Consider the following 17,950-nt stretch of genomic DNA (forward strand, 5'->3'; position numbering starts at 1 on the left):
ACCTTTGTAAGATACCAAGGAAATTTTTTCTTGTTGTGTGTTTTTATTTTTGTTCTATTTTGGTCGTTTTTAGGGTTGGTGGAATATGGGTGCAACACCAGTACGAATTATGGCGACACCGGGCAGACCCAATGAGGGTCGGACGAAAATACCCCTGGTGAAGGATGGAGTTTCCTTTGTTGGCCATGTGTGTGTACATAAAGAAACAAAGCAAAGCAAGAAAGAAAAATAGAGCGCTTGGTCGCGCGAGACTGGTCTCTCGTTGCTACTTAAAATACCACCGAAGACTTGTGCTTTTCATATCGAGTGCCGGTTTGTTTTGGGGAAGGGGGTGGTGGTGCTGGGCGCACAGGGCCAAGATTTGTGTGCGTGGTAATATTGCAGTTTGTAAATCTCCGCTGGGATATTACACAGTACACTGGTGTTTTCTCATTTAGGCAATATAGGCTGTTATGGTGACATACTACTAGTACTTGGATAGGCGGGTTCATATATCACACACAGTACACATGTGTAGGCATAGGGTTCATGTCACTGCCACTGCCAGGCCAGGTAGCCAAGAGACAGGCATAGTGGTAGTAGTAGTCGTCGTCGTCGTGTCATGTGCCCTGTGTGGATGCATGCACAACATTGCGATCTGCAGGATCTTGTTGCATGCCGCGATCTGCTTGGGGGGGGGGGACATTCATGCACACGCCAGGACTACGTACATACTCTGGAATAGCGTGCTGTGGCTAAGGCATGGCGGGCAGACGTCGCGTTTCAGGCGGGCGTGTGGCTGGCACCGACTGCACTGACCGCCCCGCGCTGGTCAGGTGGACGAGTCGTCTAGCGCACGCGCCTGCGTACGGCCGGCCTGCCAGGTTTCAGTCCAGCCACTGGCCGTTCTCGCTCTCTCAGGAGGACGACCAAGATAGAACGGGCGGTGGAGAGAATGTTTCGGCTACCTGCCTTGACCGGGTGATTGGATTCAGGTACTTTAATGTCAAAGAATTAAACGCCGCCTTAGCCGTATTCCGCCTGCTGCCACTTGTACTTGCTTCTTCACCCTGTTCACGCCTTCTCTTTCCCCTCACTCGCTGCGCGTACCCTATGGCCGTGATTGTGCTTTCTATGTTCTCTACCTCTCTTCGCGCAGGCACGAGGATTCCAGTCGCACAGCTTTCTCCACTACACCGCCATGGCCACTGGAGCAATGTCCTCGTCTGCTGCTGCAGCCGCGGCAGCAGCGTCGACGCAAAAGATGTCTCGCTATAGGAGCGTAAGGCGCGCCCAGGAACAGCATCCCGCACCACAGGGCCAGTTTTCGCAGCATGACGAGCCTTCGCAGGGCATGTCCGCAATGCCTACTATGCCTGCAGTACCAGGCTCTCAGCCTCAGAACGATGCGCCACTCAGTAGGAGCAAGAGCCGCTACCACCGCCGACCACCAACCTCGCACGCGACCAGTCCGCAACCCCCTCACCGCTCCAACACCACATTTGACCCTCCACCGCCTTCTTACCCGCAGTCGCCGCCGTATGCTTCGTCGAATGATGCCGACAGTTCCCCGCAGCAGACGTCGTATGCGGCCAACACCGCCCAGCGCCGCCCTCGTACGGCTCAACCTCGTACCCAAGTGTCGCCCCTTGTCTACGGTGCTCCAAGAGATCAGTCCCTCAGCGGCGATGATAGTGCGAGGGAAATCCTCGAAAAGGAGAAGCAGCGCCAGCGGCAGATGAAGGAAAGACATGATGCAGAGGCACGGGCAAGGAGGCAGGCACAACAGGCCGAGGTGGACAGGGCCGACAAGCTACGTCAGGAAGCAGAGGAAGCGGCGCGGTTACAGAAGCAGCAACAGCAGCAGCAGCGGGAATTTGAAGAAGCGGAAGCGCTGCGTAGGCAAAGAATCGAGCAAAAGGCAGAGCAGGAGCGTGGGCGACGACTACAGAAAGCCGAGCCACGAAAGACGTCGCAAAATAAGGACGAACAGCAACGCCAAGCGGCATTAGCAAGGCTCGAAGAGCGTTCCCAAAAACCGCCGGCCTCGCCTCATGCCATCTCACCTCCGCGACAGCAAGAAGTTGGGTTTGGCATGTTCAAAAGGAGAAAGGACGAGGCTCTAGGCTTGGATGCTCCGGCGCAATTGTCGGCTGCACCACAACTCAGCCTCAGCCTCAGCCACGAGGAAGAGACCATCAAGCCCGGAGGAGGAGGTGCGGTCCTGGGTATAGATGCGCCAACTTCAGCCGTGAATGCTGGTGACAGGGTATGTTGGTTGCCTCTTGGGCGGGATAAAGTGACTAACGACCGGGGCAGCGCGTTACGGTTGTGTGCAACAAGAAGCGCATTCAACTACCAATCACACCGACCACCACACCTCTGGACCTGATCAAGTCTGCATCGACTGTCCTCACAGACCCAATTGACGTTCGCACAGCAGTTATTTCTGAATACTTCACAAAAGTCAGCATCACGCGCCCGCTTCGCAATTACGAATATGTACGAGATGTTATGAATTCGTGGGATCACGACAACCAAAATGAGCTAACCATTATCGACTCGGACGTGGATGGAATCAACCAGGATGATTTGCTCGCATACAAAGTGCCCGAGGCAAGACCCGAAGGCATGTCGTGCTTTATCCAATACTCTTCGAGACCCGGCAAGTGGAGCAAGCGCCTCCTTACCCTGCGTCCCGACGGCCAGCTAGTCATGGCGAAGAACGAAAAGACCAAGGAAAAGGATTTGGAGAACATCTGCACGCTTACCGACTACGACATTTACACTGTGACACAACAGAAGCTGGCCAGGGTCAAGCCACCCAAGAAGATATGCTATGCGGTCAAGAGTATGCAAAAGTCGAACATTTTTGCCGACGAGTCGCAGTATGTGCATTTCTTCTGCACTAATGACCGCAACACGGCAAACATGTTCTATCGTGCTTTGCAGTCGTGGCGGAGCTGGTATCTCAAGTACCAAAAGGGTGAGGGGTTGAAGAAGAAGTCGCCGGCCCTGCGCAACGTGTCTGGCAACCAAGAGGCAGCGCCGTCATCAGCGCATGCACGGGGTGAGTCTGTAGGATCACATTACCAGCTGGGTGCATTCTCGTCATTGTTGGACATGGACAGTTTCAACAAGAAGCTAGATGAAATTGAAGTGCATAAGCCGGGCGAGTTTCCAGATGACAAGCCCTTGTCGAAGCTTGATAGCCGAGCAATGCATACGAGGAAGAAGTCGTTGCGAGTAAAGCAACCACCTCCGGCCACATTGATCAAGAGTGCAATCAGCAAGCCCAACCCCTCGCAGCCCACGTCTCGACAGACGTCTGGACGACGCAGCTTTGACGGCAAGGAGGAAGAAGCATTTACTTCAAGTGGGCTTCTAGGCCGGGGCTACACCGAACGGCAGGCTGCAGCTCAGGCTCGTGAGCAGCAGCAGGCGGCGGCGTTTACAGAGGGTCCGTCACTGCTGAACGTGGGCCGGTTGGTCCAGGCCGACAGTAGTGTCAAACGTAGCACTTCAACGCGCAGCAATCACCATCGACGGGCATCCAGCGACCTGCAGAGAAGTGCTTCGAAGCGGGTACCTGGTATGCCAGAGCCATTGATTGATCTTACGCCGCAGTATCGTCCACCACCACAGCATCTCAACAAGGGCAAAGGGTACAATCCGGGAGCGGGGGCAGGGCCACTTGTGGAGAGCGCAACGTCGATAGAAGAAGCAATCAAGGTCCCTTCATCGACAGATTGGCGAGCGGGCCGGCCGGGAACATCACGCGCACATGGAACATACGGTGCCGGTGGCCACGAACGCACCCGGTCGCTCAAGGGTCGTGGCGAGCCTTTGGCTGCATACACGCACAACAACCATGGAGCTGCGCCTGAGGATGCCAGCAAAGCATTCACGGGTGGAGGCCTGTTGTCTCGAGCGGGTTATTCCCAAGGCCCGGACGTTATCGGTCGAGGAGTCATGGATGGCAGCAGAGCCCGAGGCCCAATGGTCAATCTTAACCTGAACAACGAGTTTGCGCAGGGCAGCTTGCTGGGTGGGATGCCTGTTGCTGCACCGGTGATTGATCGAAGTGGCAAGTGAGGTGTTTTTTGGGGGGGAGGGGGGGCAAACAGCAAAGAATGGGTGGTTTGCAGGCGGAACCACTTCCCAAACGGCACGTGGCGTCCTTTTTTTTTTTCTTCTCTTTCCTCTTTCCTTTGTGAGCGCCATTTTAGCCTGATATCCCTGCATAAATTTTTTTCTTTCTCTTCCTTGCGGTTTGTTTCCCAACGTCGTCAGCCCAAAGGCTTGTTTTTCAGGTGGCGCCGATGTTGAGGCATGGTGGGGGTGTTAGAGGGATGCTTGGTATGGCCGAGCAGGTGAGGCTAGATAGAGCGAGGAGTATTGAATTGACATATGTTTGGAATGACATGGGTTCTAGATGCGACTAGCTGGAGATGCGGGCGGGTGAGACTGCAAGGTGAGGAGGGTATACGAGAGATTGAGTTGTCATGGTAGTGTGGTGTTGTGTGCTTACTATACAGTATGTGTGTGTGTGTGTCCCCGACCAAGTCTCCGATGTCTCCGCCTCCGCCCAAGTGCGGGCCCACTCGACTGGCTGCGGAGAGGGTGGCGTGCTGGAAACTTCACCCCCCGTCGCGCGGGAACCCCGCAATCGCCGGTCTAATGACGAGACGGTGCAGCAGGCGGACGCAGTACCGCCTCGGCATATTAACTTCACAGACGTGTACAGCAACATGCGCCATATATCCATTGCGACGAAAGAGACGAAGAGACAGAGCAGCCGTCAGAAACTTTTGAGCGACACGCATCGAGACGGGATGGATCGGTCGATGGTCCGCTCCTCGTCTCATTTCCTCGACAAACTGTTGAGTTGTTGACTCGCGCACGCTCGCCGGCCACGCTCCAGCCTTGCCCTGCTGGGCGCCAGCCGCGGGGAGGGAACATGCTAGTAGGGAGTGGGTGGGTGTGTACACAGCATGTACATGTCTGTCTTTGTACATGGGTGCACATGTACTCTACTCACATGCTCAGAGAATTGGGTATTGTGCATGTTTTGCCAGTGCCATGTGGGCTGAATTGCTACTCTAGTTTGCTCGCCGCCAGCAAATGATATGGGCAGCGTCATGGTGACTGCAGGGCCAGCAACGACGTCACCCGCACCAAGCGAGCGTGTCGCCTGGGGAGCTCTGACCCGAGCATCCCAACCACCCTAATCCCTCCCCTCCCTCCCCACGTCGGGGTCTCCCAACGCTCAAGCTCCCAAAACAATAAGCCGCCCACCATATCCAGCACTTGGCGCCGCTGCAGGGCATGTCTGCTGGGACCACGCAAACCGCTATTACCTCGACTTTTTCCTGTCCCATTCTGCTCATACACTTCCATCAATTGCTCTCTGCGGCTGCACCACCACATCTTGTTGCAGACCCGTATCGCCTATTCTCTCCCCACCCTCCTCCCCCCCCGGCTCAGTAACCCAACCGCCCGTCTAGCGCCGCATCCTGCAGCAATCTAACCAAGTACCGAGCTCCAGCTCCATCAGCCCTGTTCTCCGCCTCTCCCTCCCATTCTCTCTCCTCTCGAACAGCATTCTGAATTTGCCATTGTGTCTCTCCCTCCTCTCATCTGACCCCACCACATATTCACAATGGCCTCGGGAGCGCGAGACGTGCAGAACCACGTCCTGTTCGAGGTTGCGACCGAAGTCGCAAACAGAGGTAGCTCCCCTCCATCCTGGTCCCATGACGCAAAACCCTAACCAGCTTCAGTCGGCGGCATCTACTCGGTCCTCAAGTCAAAGGCCCAGGTCACCACAGCAGAGTATGGCGCTGCTTACACTCTGCTCGGTCCCTGGAATAGGGCTTCGGTAAGCACAATGCTTGCTCGCCGCGACACTCCCTGCTTACAAGTCCATAGGCTGCCGTCGAAGTAGAACCAATTGTTCCCAAAGACCCTGCTCTGCTGGCTACAATCAAGTCCATGGACGAGCGGGGCATTAAGACGCTATACGGACGATGGCTGATTGACGGTGCCCCGCGCGTGCTTCTCTTTGACACTGGCACTGGCTACAGGTGGCTCGACGAGTGGAAGGGCGACCTCTGGTCTTCTACAGGCATTCCTTCGCCTCCTGGCGATTCCGAGACCAACGAGGCCATTGTCTTTGGCTACCTCATTGCTTGGTTTTTGGGTGAGGTAAGAGGCAAACTTGAAAAATCGACTTTGGTGCATTTGCTAACTGCTTGCTCAGTATGTCTATCATGAGAAGCAGCGAGCCGTCATTGTCCAGTTCCACGAGTGGCTGGCAGGTGTTGCAGTGCCCCTTTGCAAGAAGCGCCGCATCGACGTGACTACCATTTTCACAACCCACGCCACACTTCTCGGTCGCTACCTTTGCGCTGGTTCAGTCGACTTTTACAACAATCTGCAATACTTTGACGTGGATGCCGAAGCAGGAAAGCGGGGTATCTACCATCGTTACTGTATTGAGCGGGCTGCCACGCACGCTGCCGACGTCTTCACAACCGTGTCCCACATCACTGCCTATGAGAGCGAGCATCTCTTGAAGCGCAAGCCAGATGGTGTACTGCCAAACGGTCTCAATGTCAAGAAGTTTTCTGCGACGCACGAGTTCCAGAACTTGCACCAACAGGCAAAGGTCAAGATTAACGACTTTGTGCGCGGACATTTCTACGGTCACAATGACTTTGATCCCGAAAACACGCTCTACTTCTTCACAGCCGGTCGCTACGAGTACCGGAATAAGGGTGTAGACATGTTTATCGAATCACTGGCACGACTCAACCACAGGATGAAGAGCGAGAACTCCAACATGACGGTTGTTGCTTTTATCATTCTGCCCGCACAGACTACATCTCTTTCGGTCGATTCGCTCAAGGGACAGGCAGTCATCAAGGCGCTCCACGACAGTGTGAACAACATTGCCGAGAATGTGGCCAAGAAACTGTTTGAGCGTTCCCTGACTTGGACAGAGGGTTCCGAACTCCCTGAAGACAAGGACTTGATCACGCCTGCTGATAAGATTTTGCTCCGCCGAAGATTGTTCGCCATGAAGCGCCATAACCTCCCACCTATTGTCACCCACAACATGGTCAACGATGCCGAAGATCCTGTGTTAAACCAACTGCGTCGCTGCCAGCTCTTCAACCACCCCTCGGACCGTGTCAAGGTTGTTTTCCACCCAGAATTTTTGAACTCGGCCAACCCCGTACTGCCCATGGACTACGACGACTTTGTGCGTGGAACCCATCTTGGTGTATTCTCATCTTACTACGAGCCATGGGGCTACACTCCGGCCGAGTGCACTGTCATGGGTGTTCCAAGTATCACAACAAATCTGTCTGGTTTTGGTTGCTACATGGAGGAGTTGATTGAGAATGCTCAAGACTACGGTATCTACATTGTAGACCGGAGAATGAAGGGCGTAGACGACTCGGTCAACCAGCTTGTCGACTACATGTTTGAATTCACAAAGAAGAGCAAGCGCCAGCGCATCAACCAGAGGAATCGGACAGAACGTCTCAGTGACTTGCTCGACTGGAAGCGTATGGGTTTGGAGTATGTCAAGGCCCGACAACTGGCGCTCCGACGAGCATATCCTGCGGCATACGAGGACGATGAGGAGCCCGACTTTTTCAACTCGCAGGACGTCAAGATTTCGCGGCCTCTGTCCGAGCCTGGATCGCCCCGTGAGCGTTCGGGTATGATGACGCCTGGTGACTTTGCCTCGCTGCAAGAAGGTCGTGAGGGACTGAGCACCGAGGACTACATTGCGTGGAAACTTCCGTAAGTGACGAATGATTACAATGACTAGCGACGGACAGTTGCTAACAATTATACAGTGAAGAGGAAGAGGCCGACGACTTTACCTTTCCGCTTACCCTCAAGACCAAGAGCAAGCCCAACTCTGGCGCAACCACACCTACCCTGCCAACTGCGGTAAATGGAACTGACTAAGACGTCTGTTGTTAATGTTGTTTTTTTATCTACCAACTACAATGACGAATAAGTACCAAATGAAGGGAAATTGCATTAAAAACGTGTCCATTATGCTGTTTTCCGTGTCTGTGGTTCTTTTTCTATTTGATTGAAAAAAAGACGCGCAAAAAGGATGCATGTATTCTCTTTTTTTCCAACGTAAGAGGAGGTATGAAGAGCAAGTCATATATGTATGTGTTTGTGAGAGAGTGTGTGTTGTGTTATGTTTGTGTTTGTGTTGCCATGTTGAGTTAGTTGGTGTGTTTTGATAGCGAATTGTTGTCGTCGTACGAATTTTTTTTGTTTTTACAAGTTATTGAAAACTTTTGTATCTATGTAATTGCGAAATATACCAAACTATATGCTCTCTCTCTCTCTCTCTTACACATACACACAAACATTAGCAATATATATATATATATTCCTCCGCTCTGAAAAAACAAACAAACATCAAACCATATATATATATATAAAAGTTATTTCAAGGTCCAAGTATCAAAAACGTAACCTCTCGTATTACTTACTTAGTTCAATCATCTTTGTTAACTATTGATAGTAAACATAAGTTCACATCACATGAGTTTTTTTTGGCTTGGCTTGGCTGCTCCGCCCTGTAATACATGTACATCGTGCCTCCGCTGTGCTTGAACTTTTTTTTTTTTTTACTTTTACTTTCGCCTCACACCTTGTTTCAGTTCATAGGGCTTCACTTGCTCGATTACTAGGTGCTGCTTTGGCGTCTATTCATTGCCTATGTTTACTCCTAGGTGCTGCTTGAGCGTCTTCACTTCTTATTCCCACTCCCAGGTGCGGCTTGAGCGCCTACTCTACCCTCACTTTCTTAGGTGCTGCTTGAGAGCCTTGCCCCACTCTAACCCCCTCCTTAGGTGCTGCTTTGTCGCCTCTGCCCTTTCCCTTGGTACTTGAGCGATGTGTACTCGACTAGAGCGGGCTACATAAAGTCACTCTACCTTTCCCCCCCTCCCCTTCTCAGGTGCTACTTTAGCGCCTTCCCTACTATGGCATATTTTCTACTAATACACTATTCTAGTCTGTAACAAAGTGTTCACTAGCGAATTCCCGCTGTCGTGTATTATTTATGTTTGGTTGCGCAACTGTTTTTCTATCTTTTTGTCAAAAATGATACATCCGACGAGTTCCTACTCTCCATCTCCGAAAATGTCGGTCCAGCTGAATCCCCCTCCGTCCCCACCGCCGGCATCACCACCACTTTGACCGCCCTGGCTACCCCAGAAGTCTTGATCCTGATCTCTGGATCCAAACCCAGGATCTTGAGTTTCGCCCCAGACATCATTGCCGACTTGACCTGTACCAGACTGTTGATTTGGGTCTGGCTGATATGGGTCGGTAGACTGTGGTGAAGCATCATCTCCTCGTTGCTGTGCAGCTTCCCTGCCTCTTTGCATGGCTTCGTAGCCTGCCATTGTGGCAGCACCAGTGGCAGCGCCTTCTCCCACACCTAGACCACGGGCTGCAGTACCGACTTCACCGGCGATACCAGTTTCGCTAGCTGCCCCAATGGCTCCAGCTCCAGCAGCGCCTGCTTCTCCTGCCGCTGCACCCCCGGCAGCAGCACCGCCAGCAGCTTCACCACTTCCGCCAACCCAAGGCATCCACATCGGCCACATGCCTCCTGAGCCACTATGTCTGCTGAAGTAATCAAAATCGATGCTGACCGCTGTAGCAAGCATGACCGCTCGTTGATCGAGAGTCATGCCTGGGTGTTGATCTAGTGCTGGTCTGCTTTGTTCCCCAGTCTTCGAGATAAGATGTCCGGGTTCGTTTGCCAATCCAGCAGCATCCATTCTCAGTGCATATACTCCAGTATCCGTGAAAATTTCCCGAGCGAAGCCACCAAAGTTGCGATTGACAGAGCCTGCCAAGCGACCGTCCTCGGTCATCAAACTAAAGTCCCAAGACAAAAAAGGTTCATCAACCCTAGCAAACTGAAGCATGCCGACCTCTTGTGTATCATTCTCCACCACTGCAATTTCTTTTGAATTCGAAATGGGTAGGTCGCCAGATGTTAGCTGTGGTATCCCAGGTGCAGCCGGGCCGTCATCTAGATTTCGTGCCACATACAGGTTGTATTTCCTCCTGAGTGGCGCCCATTCTTGCTCCGCAGCACCTATGATCCTCATATCTTGCAACGGCAAGCTCGAAACATTTGCGCTCGTTTGATTCACAATGCTTGCCGCACTCGTACCTTGCAAGCTATTCGAGCTAGTATACGCCGCGCCGTCGCGTCCTACGGCATCATACACCCGTATTCTCGAATTGATCCAGCTGAACGGTCGGTGAAATCGAAGGATCTCCTTCTCATCACGATCGAAGACATGCGTGGTGAAGCTCCGATGGGTTTTGAACATTTGCCTCGCGACTGCGTTGCCTATGCCATGCTCCTGCTCGGCCAGGTATCCGATGTGATTGCCGTGCGGATCCATGATAACGTAACGGTTTGCCTGCTCGAAACCCATGAGTACGTTCATCATTTCGAGCTGGCGCTGCACGATAAGTGAGGAGTTGTCGAGTAGGCGCATGGCAGGATGGTTTTGTTTGAGGACTGCATGGGGATCTTCCGGCATGTAGACTGGCGTGGTGAGGTTATTCTCCGAATCAGGTGTGGTGGCGAGGGCATTCGATACCGCATCGACTTTTGAGGAATCCTTTGGAGGCTCATTTTCTGGTACCTTGGTTGAGTATGCTGAGGCGGTTCGCTGATACGCCCAGTTCGGTCGCAGAATATGAGATTTAACGACAAACGGTGTGCTTGTTTTACTGAGTGATTGAAGGAGTTGTCGTGATGGCCGGGTGGACCACCTTGCTGCTGGTAGCATCTTGAGATCTCAGTGTTACGTGTCTGAACACGCAATATTTTACAAGTAAGTGTTGGTTTAATCAAGCAGATTCAATAAACAAGTGACGATGCTTGGTTGCTCCTGGGTGGCGTCGCAAAGGTTGTGAGAAGTCGCTCTCCTCTTATTATGTCATAACGACGAAGTCGTCCACCAACTCAGTCTAATAAGGGACTTCAGCGAAATTTTCCAAATGAGATCTCGAAGCAAGTCTTCAATCACTGTGTAGACCGTGCAGATCCCAAAAGTATATCGTAAGTGTTGTCTAGCAATCAAATTGTCGTGAGCGCGGGCCACAGCCAATCGGAGCGAGGCTTGGCGAAGAAGACTCATGTCCAAACTTTTTGAGCTTTGCACTTTCTCTCAACACACTCGCCATGACGCTGACAACGCTCAACCACGGCGCCATTACGTGACGTCGCAAAGACTGGGTAAGTCATTCTCTGTTCTTTCCCTTCTGCCCGGGGTGCCAAACATTGTGCGACATGCTTATGCAGCGTTGGTTCTGTCCGCTTGCACCCACAATCTCTTTCGCACCCGAGGGCCACCCATTTTATGATGACATCTTTTTACTTATACGATTGCCGGCGCTGGCATTCACTTGACTGCGTTAGGCGATCGATGCTGTTTCCGTTACAATAGACTACAACGGTATCTGATATACATATGCTCGCTGCGCGTTGAACAAACTCGGTTTATGCATATTCGCTAATCACTGTGTAGTTTCCTCAAACATCAAGCTTCTGTCGCCAGACATGGCCGGAGCTGTTCAGCCTGTGCAGGCTGATGCTGCAGGCAATGCCCATCCAGCTGGCGCGACTGAACAAAATCAAGAGAAGCCAAGCAATGGTGCTTCGAGGAAACCTCGTCCACGCAGACCCAACTACAATGAGATACATTCCAAACCTCTTCCAATAGATGTATATGCGCTACCTGCATTTGTCCCCCACAATCCAATCTCTCTCGTGCGACTGGCCATTAGTCTCCTTTCGCAATCTCTTTGGCCGCCCAAGTCGCATAACGTTATCCACAAGGCCTACTACTCTGTAGAGACGCAGTCGATCCACGTCACCGATCCAGCTTCAATTCGAGCCCTCTGGGAACAGGGATTTTGGGGCAAGGGCTCGCTTAGTAGAAGTGAACCGCAATGGCTGGTTGCGGAAAAGCGCCGACGGGGAGCACAGGCATCGAAGACTAGCACAGAAGTCACTCAATCTAGGCGAGAGGAGCGGAGGCAATTCAAATTAGAAAGGGCCAAGGCTCAACGTGAAGCTATTGAGCAACAACTCCGGCAAGAGGGCAAACTGGTACCGGAGGCTACTGTTGATGAACCTATAGATGGTGATTCCAAGGACGTCCCCACCTCTGACAATGTCAAGGTTCCTGCTATAGATGAGGCCACAAACACCATCCTGGCAGAAGAAGAAGCCAATACTAAACTTGAGGAAATCGATATCCCCGACTTGGAGCACCTTCAACTCACGCCTGAGGAGGCTTTCTTTCTCTCCTATGTACTGGGTGCTCTGGATGTGGTCAACGTTGGCGCCACCGAGTCCGATGGGCCGTCGGAACCTTACCCAGCTTGGTACTTGCTCCGACTGTATTGTGCGCATGCATCGACTCCCGACGACACCGCGGACAGTGAGAGAACTCTAACACATCTTCATACTGCATACAGCATGAGTAAGGCTGCTACGCAAGTCGACTCGGCCCTATCATGTGTCCCATCTATCGCTCCAGATAATCCCTTCCTGCTGAAGTACGTCGTCTTCCACCACTTCCGCTCCCTTGGCTGGGTTGTTCGTCCTGGTATCAAGTTCGCTGTTGATTATCTGCTCTATATGCGCGGCCCCGCATTTACCCATGCGGAATTCGCAATAATGATCATCCCATCATACTCGGCTCCATACTGGAATGAAAATTCGGGTAGCGAGTCAAGGGTTGCGGATCAGCAGCGCAAAGACTGGTGGTGGTTTCACAGAGTCAATCGAGTACAGACACAAGTTATGAAGACGCTCATGCTGGTCTACGTTGAAGTCCCAGAACCATGGGATACAAACGCCACAGAGCTTGGAGGATTCAAGGTTGATATTGGTAGTGTGCTGAAGAAGTACAAGGTTCGAGAATTCGTGTTCAAGCGATGGAGCCCAAGCAGGAATAGGGATTGAAGTCGGTAGTTCAAGAAATTAGCACTATATCCCAACTGTGTACTGTTTGTCAAGAGGCTCTTCGTAAAGAATCAAGTCCGGTCAATCATCCAGGAAAAATCAATTGAAGCCTCTGATTTGTAGGCGAGTATGCGTATCAAATGCATGATGCTTGGTATCTACCCGCCATGTACCAACAACACGATATGATCAGAAGCCGTTGAGGCTTGTACAGTATTCTGGCATCGCCTTCTTCACCCCAAACTGCTTGCTCAAAATAACAAACTGCCCCACAAGAATCATCTGACTCCATTTCGGCCTATCCCCATCATAAATAGCATCATGCAACAAATCCTTACACTTCTCCCACTCCAAGAACCCCAGCTCCTCAACATTCTCCTTCGTAATCAACCTCTCAAACAACTTGTGCACCGGCCCATCCGGCTTGTACCTCACCGGCGCCGAAAACGGATGTTTCTTGCGCGTATACAACTCATCCGTAATAAACGGCCTCATGGCCTCCTTAAGAATCCACTTTTCGCTAAAAGACCGCGTGGCAGGGTCATAGTGCAACTTGAGGGACGGCGGGAGCGCCATGGCGTACTCGGTAAGTCTGTGATCGAGAAACGGCTGGCGGCCCTCGACGCTATGCGCCATTTCGCAGCGGTCGCCGAGGACGGTGAGGAGGCCGTTTGCGAGACTGGTTTTGGTCCAGATGTAGAGGGATGTGTGTAGAGGATGCCATTTTTGCGCCATGAGGGCGCGGGTGCAGCCGTCGAGGGCGGAGACGGCTGTGAGGCGCTTGTCGCTTGTGCCGAATTCTTGGGGCACCCAGGGGGCGAAGAGGGTGTCGCGGAGGGAGGCGGTTTGGGTGAAGCCGAGGAAAGAAGTGTTGTTTACCTGGGCGCGGACGGCGGCCGAGGTGGAGAGGTCTTTGGGGCCCGAGGTTGAGGAGCCTTCGAGGTTGGTGAAGGTGGCGATGCGGTCGGCTTCGGAGAGGGTGGTGTTGGGCCAGGAGGTATCGGGTTCGCGGACGAAGTCGGTGAGGAGCTCGCGGTAGCCGGCGAAGTGCTCGTCTGAACCTTCGCCGGTTAAGACGACTTTGATGCCTGCGTCGCTGGTGGTTTTGGATAGTAAGAATTTTCCCACTGTGCCTAGATCTGTCACGGCAGCCTCGTTGTGCCAGACCGCGGTTTCGATATTGGCAGCGAAGTTCTCTTCCGTCATCTCACAGTGATGCATTTTGACTCCTAGCCACTCGGCTGTTCGGCGTGCAATGGGTTCTTCATCGTGTTCTTCACCTATGAATTTGACACTGAAGCAATTCATTCGCTCGGATGCAGGTGCGGTGCCTAGTCGTGCGCCCTCAGTGTCCATCAGGTGCTTGATCATTCCTGCTATTGCACTAGAGTCGATGCCGCCACTGAGAAAGACGCCAATAGGTACATCAGCACGGAGGCGATCGCGAACAGCATCTAGAAGTCGTTCACGAACACCTTCGATCATTTCCTGTTCACTTCGTGTTTCCACTTGTCGCTGAAGATTGTCAGTTATACTTCCTCCTCAAGTGATACAGATTTACCTTGTCTTTGAACTGGACATCCCAGTATTTGTATTGTGAGATGGTGTTGAATGACCTACAAACCAGATAGTGACCTGGCAGTATCTTCGACACACCCTGGAATATTGTTCGTCCATCGCAGAGCCAACCGACGTCTTTGATACTTTGTACATCCCACTCTGGTTTCCAACCAAACGGAAGGAAAGCTTTCATCTCAGAAGCAACCTAGAAAGACAATGTGAGTATTACCCTCTTTCATCAAACGAAGGATGTTCCTACCAGAAGCTTCCCATCCAAAATCGTATAGTACATCGGCTTGATAGCATATCGATCACATGCAGCGATGACCACCTTCGCAAGCGAATCATACAAGCACAACGAAAACTCTCCCCTCAAATACTCCAAAAACGACATCCCATGCTTCTTATACAACGCCAGCGCAATCTCCGAATCCGACCGACTCTTGAACTTGTATCCCTCACGACTCAGCTCCTCCCTTATCTCTTCATACCCGTAAAGCTCTCCATTCACAACCGCATGCACCGTCCCCTCCGCGTCATGAAACGGCTGTTCCCCCTCAGGATTCAAATCGACAATTGCAAGGCGATTATGTGCAAGTGCTGTGCACCGCCAAAGAAGAAGAAGACGTTAGTCACGTGGTCCATTTACAAAACACACACCGCAGACCAGACATCGCTCAATCCCCCAAAACACATACCCACACGACAATCCTCGCTAATCCAATGTCCATTCGCATCTGGCCCGCGATGCTTAATCGTGTCCAAACTCTTTTCCAGCGTGGTACTTAGCGCCGCTCTGTCCCCAGCCAGCAACGGCCCGTGACCGCGCAGCGCAACCGCACAAGTGATGCCGCACATTGGACTCTGTCGATGGATCCTCCGTATATTCCAAAAGAAGAAGAAGATGTGTAACAACACGCCATATCTCTTGATTTGAAAGAAACTCTAGGGTTAGCGTTGGCTTCGGGTGACGGACGGACAGCACAGCAATAGTAATGACGTGTGCGATCGATCGGAGGGTCCGCCGGCGGCGGCTTCAATGAGAACACGCTCAGTTTCCTTGATAAAGATGCATTTGGCTTGTTGCTGTTTTGGGGCTTAGTGCTAAGCGGCTGAAGCGGGAGCCGCGAGGTTTCAGGGATGGGCGTACAGTGGTGTACCATTCATTTTGGATTGCCTTATCTGGCGCGTTTTGCGGGGTAAGGATTCGATTGGTGAGGCTTGGGTTTAGTGACGGTACCCCACCGATGCAATGCAACTTGGGACCGGGGGCGATGCTTTGTGGTGCTTGTCGATTGGCCTGGCGTACGATCTTTATTGCTTGGGGGTCGATCCGATCCAGGCTTGTTTTGACTTCGTTGTTTTCGTCTATCTAGGATATCAAGACTCCATACATTGACACTCTTCTTGCTATGGGCCCTCAATGCTTTTTCCTTCACCATAAATCGGATACCTCAATCAAGCTACCTTTTGTAACCACAGATTCCTGCTCTCTCAAATCTTCTTCATCGTTCCTGTCACAAAAGTAGCAAACAGCACATCTGATTCACCCTCACGTATGATGTTATCTCACGACAGAAGACAAATATAGAAACACCATGCTCTTCCATGAACACCGTAGGTCATGCTGGCGTCATGTCTGACTAGCAAGCAAACCATCCCCAATCTCTATTTCTACTTGTAAATCCTACGCCTTTGGGAGCACCAAATAAACCGCAACTCCACTACCACAACAAGCATTTCCGTTCTTCAAACACTTCCACATCCAAACCACAACCCCATTCTAGACCCAGATACGATGAAACCCCTCTCCTTGACCAAGATAGCCATCGCTGTCCTGAGCCTTACTGCTGGCCAGGCATCTGCCGGCCCGGTTGGATACGCTGTGTGCCAGGCCGGCTGCGCTGGAGTGGTAATGGCATGCTACTCTGCAGCTGGATTCACGTGGGGGGCTACATTTGGTGCGACAGCTCCAGCCAGCATTCTGTTGTGCAACGCTGCCTTTGGGAAGTGCCAAGCTGCGTGTGCGTTTGTGTTGTTGGGACCCACGCCTTAGGCCGAAAGGGATGGCGGTGTCAAGCGGGTAATGATATCTGCATAGACCACACCTGGTATCGAGTGACTTTTTCGATATGGAGTGGAGTGTCGGTTAGAGTTGGTTTGGGTCTAACTAGACACGCATGAGTCAACATTCACGGGAAGAAAAGGCACAAAGGATAAGTGGAAATTATTCAGGAATGATGTAGAGGCTACAATGAATGGACCGCACATGGCGGAGTGTGCTTCTCCTTTTCGTCTACATTGGTGTATGGTATGACCACTTGTCCAAATCACTTTTGCCATCTACTTGTATTCTAAGCTGAACTTTGAGACGCCACGCTGACAAGCACTATGAGTCTCTACATCCATCACCATATGACAACCTCCCAAAGTGATATATCCTAGGTCGAAGTGCAGTGCTCTATTGGGCAGCAGCCTGTGTACCACCCCTAGGACCACCTCGTCCACGGAATCCTCCACGCCCACGGCCTCGACCCCTTCCACCCCGTCCACCGTCCAGATTAGCTGGTGGAGGAACGTTGGAGTAGTTTCGCGGTTGGAAGTTAGGGTTGTTAGGGACAACACCCTCGGCAGGGTCAGTGTTGTCGATAACGGTAAAGCCGCCGCGGTTGGCCTTGGAACCTCCTCGTCCACGGGGCACGAAATCTGCAGAACCACCTCGGAGATTACCGCGAGCATTGCCTCTGTTTGGAGCATGGTTCTGGTCTTGAGCGTGGTGACCGTTCGTCTGTCCTCCGCGAGGCGCGTAGCCACCACGGCCGCCACGAGGTGGTCCGCCGTGGATTGGTAGAGTCTGCTGCTGACCCTGGGCTTGCTGAGGAGCCGGGCTTTGTCGCGGAGCCACGCCACCACCACGCCCATTGACGTTACCGAAAGCTCCCCGGTATGAGCCACGGAGAGGGGGCGGTGTATTCGCTGGTACCAGTTGAGGGCCTCCAGGAGCACCAATACGGGGCATTGCGTACGATTGTGGCGCTTGTTGCGGGCGTCTGGCAGCAGCAGCACTTGAGTAGTGAACAACCTGCTGATCAGTCATATTGACGACTGCAGTTGCTGGGACGGTAGATCCCCTAAATGGAGAGCAGCGGTCGCCAAGCGATGTTCCACTCATGAATGTTGCATCAAAAACAACGTCCAGCAATAGCACGCGAGCCGTGCGTGTCTTACCGACAACGGTACCCGACGACCCAATCGGCACTCTTCCAGAATCCTGGACGTAGACAATGCGATCACCAATGCTGAAAGTCTGGTGTCCCAAGCGTTGCTCTGCATCCGATGGCTTCAGCAAAGCAACAC

General features: G+C 52.3%; 6 protein-coding genes across 6 annotated transcripts; 4 read left to right on the plus strand and 2 right to left on the minus strand.

Annotated features, from left to right (window-relative positions):
* Nucleotides 1-1,243: 1,243 nt before the first annotated feature.
* COCMIDRAFT_36134 (uncharacterized protein) lies at nucleotides 1,244-4,074 on the plus strand (the record flags this gene model as incomplete). Its single annotated transcript, XM_007689099.1, has 2 exons — nucleotides 1,244-2,248; nucleotides 2,299-4,074. 2 exons carry the CDS (start codon nucleotides 1,244-1,246, stop codon nucleotides 4,072-4,074), a joined length of 2,781 nt encoding a protein of 926 aa, XP_007687289.1.
* Nucleotides 4,075-5,641: 1,567 nt separating this feature from the next.
* COCMIDRAFT_93452 (glycosyltransferase family 3 protein) lies at nucleotides 5,642-7,968 on the plus strand (the record flags this gene model as incomplete). Its single annotated transcript, XM_007689115.1, has 5 exons — nucleotides 5,642-5,711; nucleotides 5,763-5,860; nucleotides 5,911-6,186; nucleotides 6,242-7,797; nucleotides 7,854-7,968. 5 exons carry the CDS (start codon nucleotides 5,642-5,644, stop codon nucleotides 7,966-7,968), a joined length of 2,115 nt encoding a protein of 704 aa, XP_007687305.1.
* A 1,181-nt stretch (nucleotides 7,969-9,149) lies between these two features.
* On the minus strand, nucleotides 9,150-10,847 carry COCMIDRAFT_4684 (uncharacterized protein; the record flags this gene model as incomplete). The annotated part of the gene is made up of 1 exon (XM_007689071.1): nucleotides 9,150-10,847. One exon carries the CDS (start codon nucleotides 10,845-10,847, stop codon nucleotides 9,150-9,152), a length of 1,698 nt encoding a protein of 565 aa, XP_007687261.1.
* A 773-nt stretch (nucleotides 10,848-11,620) lies between these two features.
* Nucleotides 11,621-13,033, plus strand: COCMIDRAFT_4685 (uncharacterized protein; the record flags this gene model as incomplete). The annotated part of the gene is made up of 1 exon (XM_007689072.1): nucleotides 11,621-13,033. One exon carries the CDS (start codon nucleotides 11,621-11,623, stop codon nucleotides 13,031-13,033), a length of 1,413 nt encoding a protein of 470 aa, XP_007687262.1.
* Nucleotides 13,034-13,222: 189 nt separating this feature from the next.
* COCMIDRAFT_36138 (uncharacterized protein) lies at nucleotides 13,223-15,451 on the minus strand (the record flags this gene model as incomplete). Its single annotated transcript, XM_007689100.1, has 4 exons — nucleotides 13,223-14,548; nucleotides 14,595-14,798; nucleotides 14,853-15,193; nucleotides 15,292-15,451. 4 exons carry the CDS (start codon nucleotides 15,449-15,451, stop codon nucleotides 13,223-13,225), a joined length of 2,031 nt encoding a protein of 676 aa, XP_007687290.1.
* A 940-nt stretch (nucleotides 15,452-16,391) lies between these two features.
* On the plus strand, nucleotides 16,392-16,649 carry COCMIDRAFT_36139 (uncharacterized protein; the record flags this gene model as incomplete). Its single annotated transcript, XM_007689101.1, has 1 exon — nucleotides 16,392-16,649. One exon carries the CDS (start codon nucleotides 16,392-16,394, stop codon nucleotides 16,647-16,649), a length of 258 nt encoding a protein of 85 aa, XP_007687291.1.
* Between the last annotated feature and the right edge of the window lie 1,301 nt (nucleotides 16,650-17,950).

This window comes from Bipolaris oryzae, assembly GCF_000523455.1.
Source record: "Bipolaris oryzae ATCC 44560 unplaced genomic scaffold scaffold_52, whole genome shotgun sequence".
In the NCBI taxonomy this organism is placed as follows: Eukaryota; Fungi; Ascomycota; class Dothideomycetes; order Pleosporales; family Pleosporaceae; genus Bipolaris; species Bipolaris oryzae.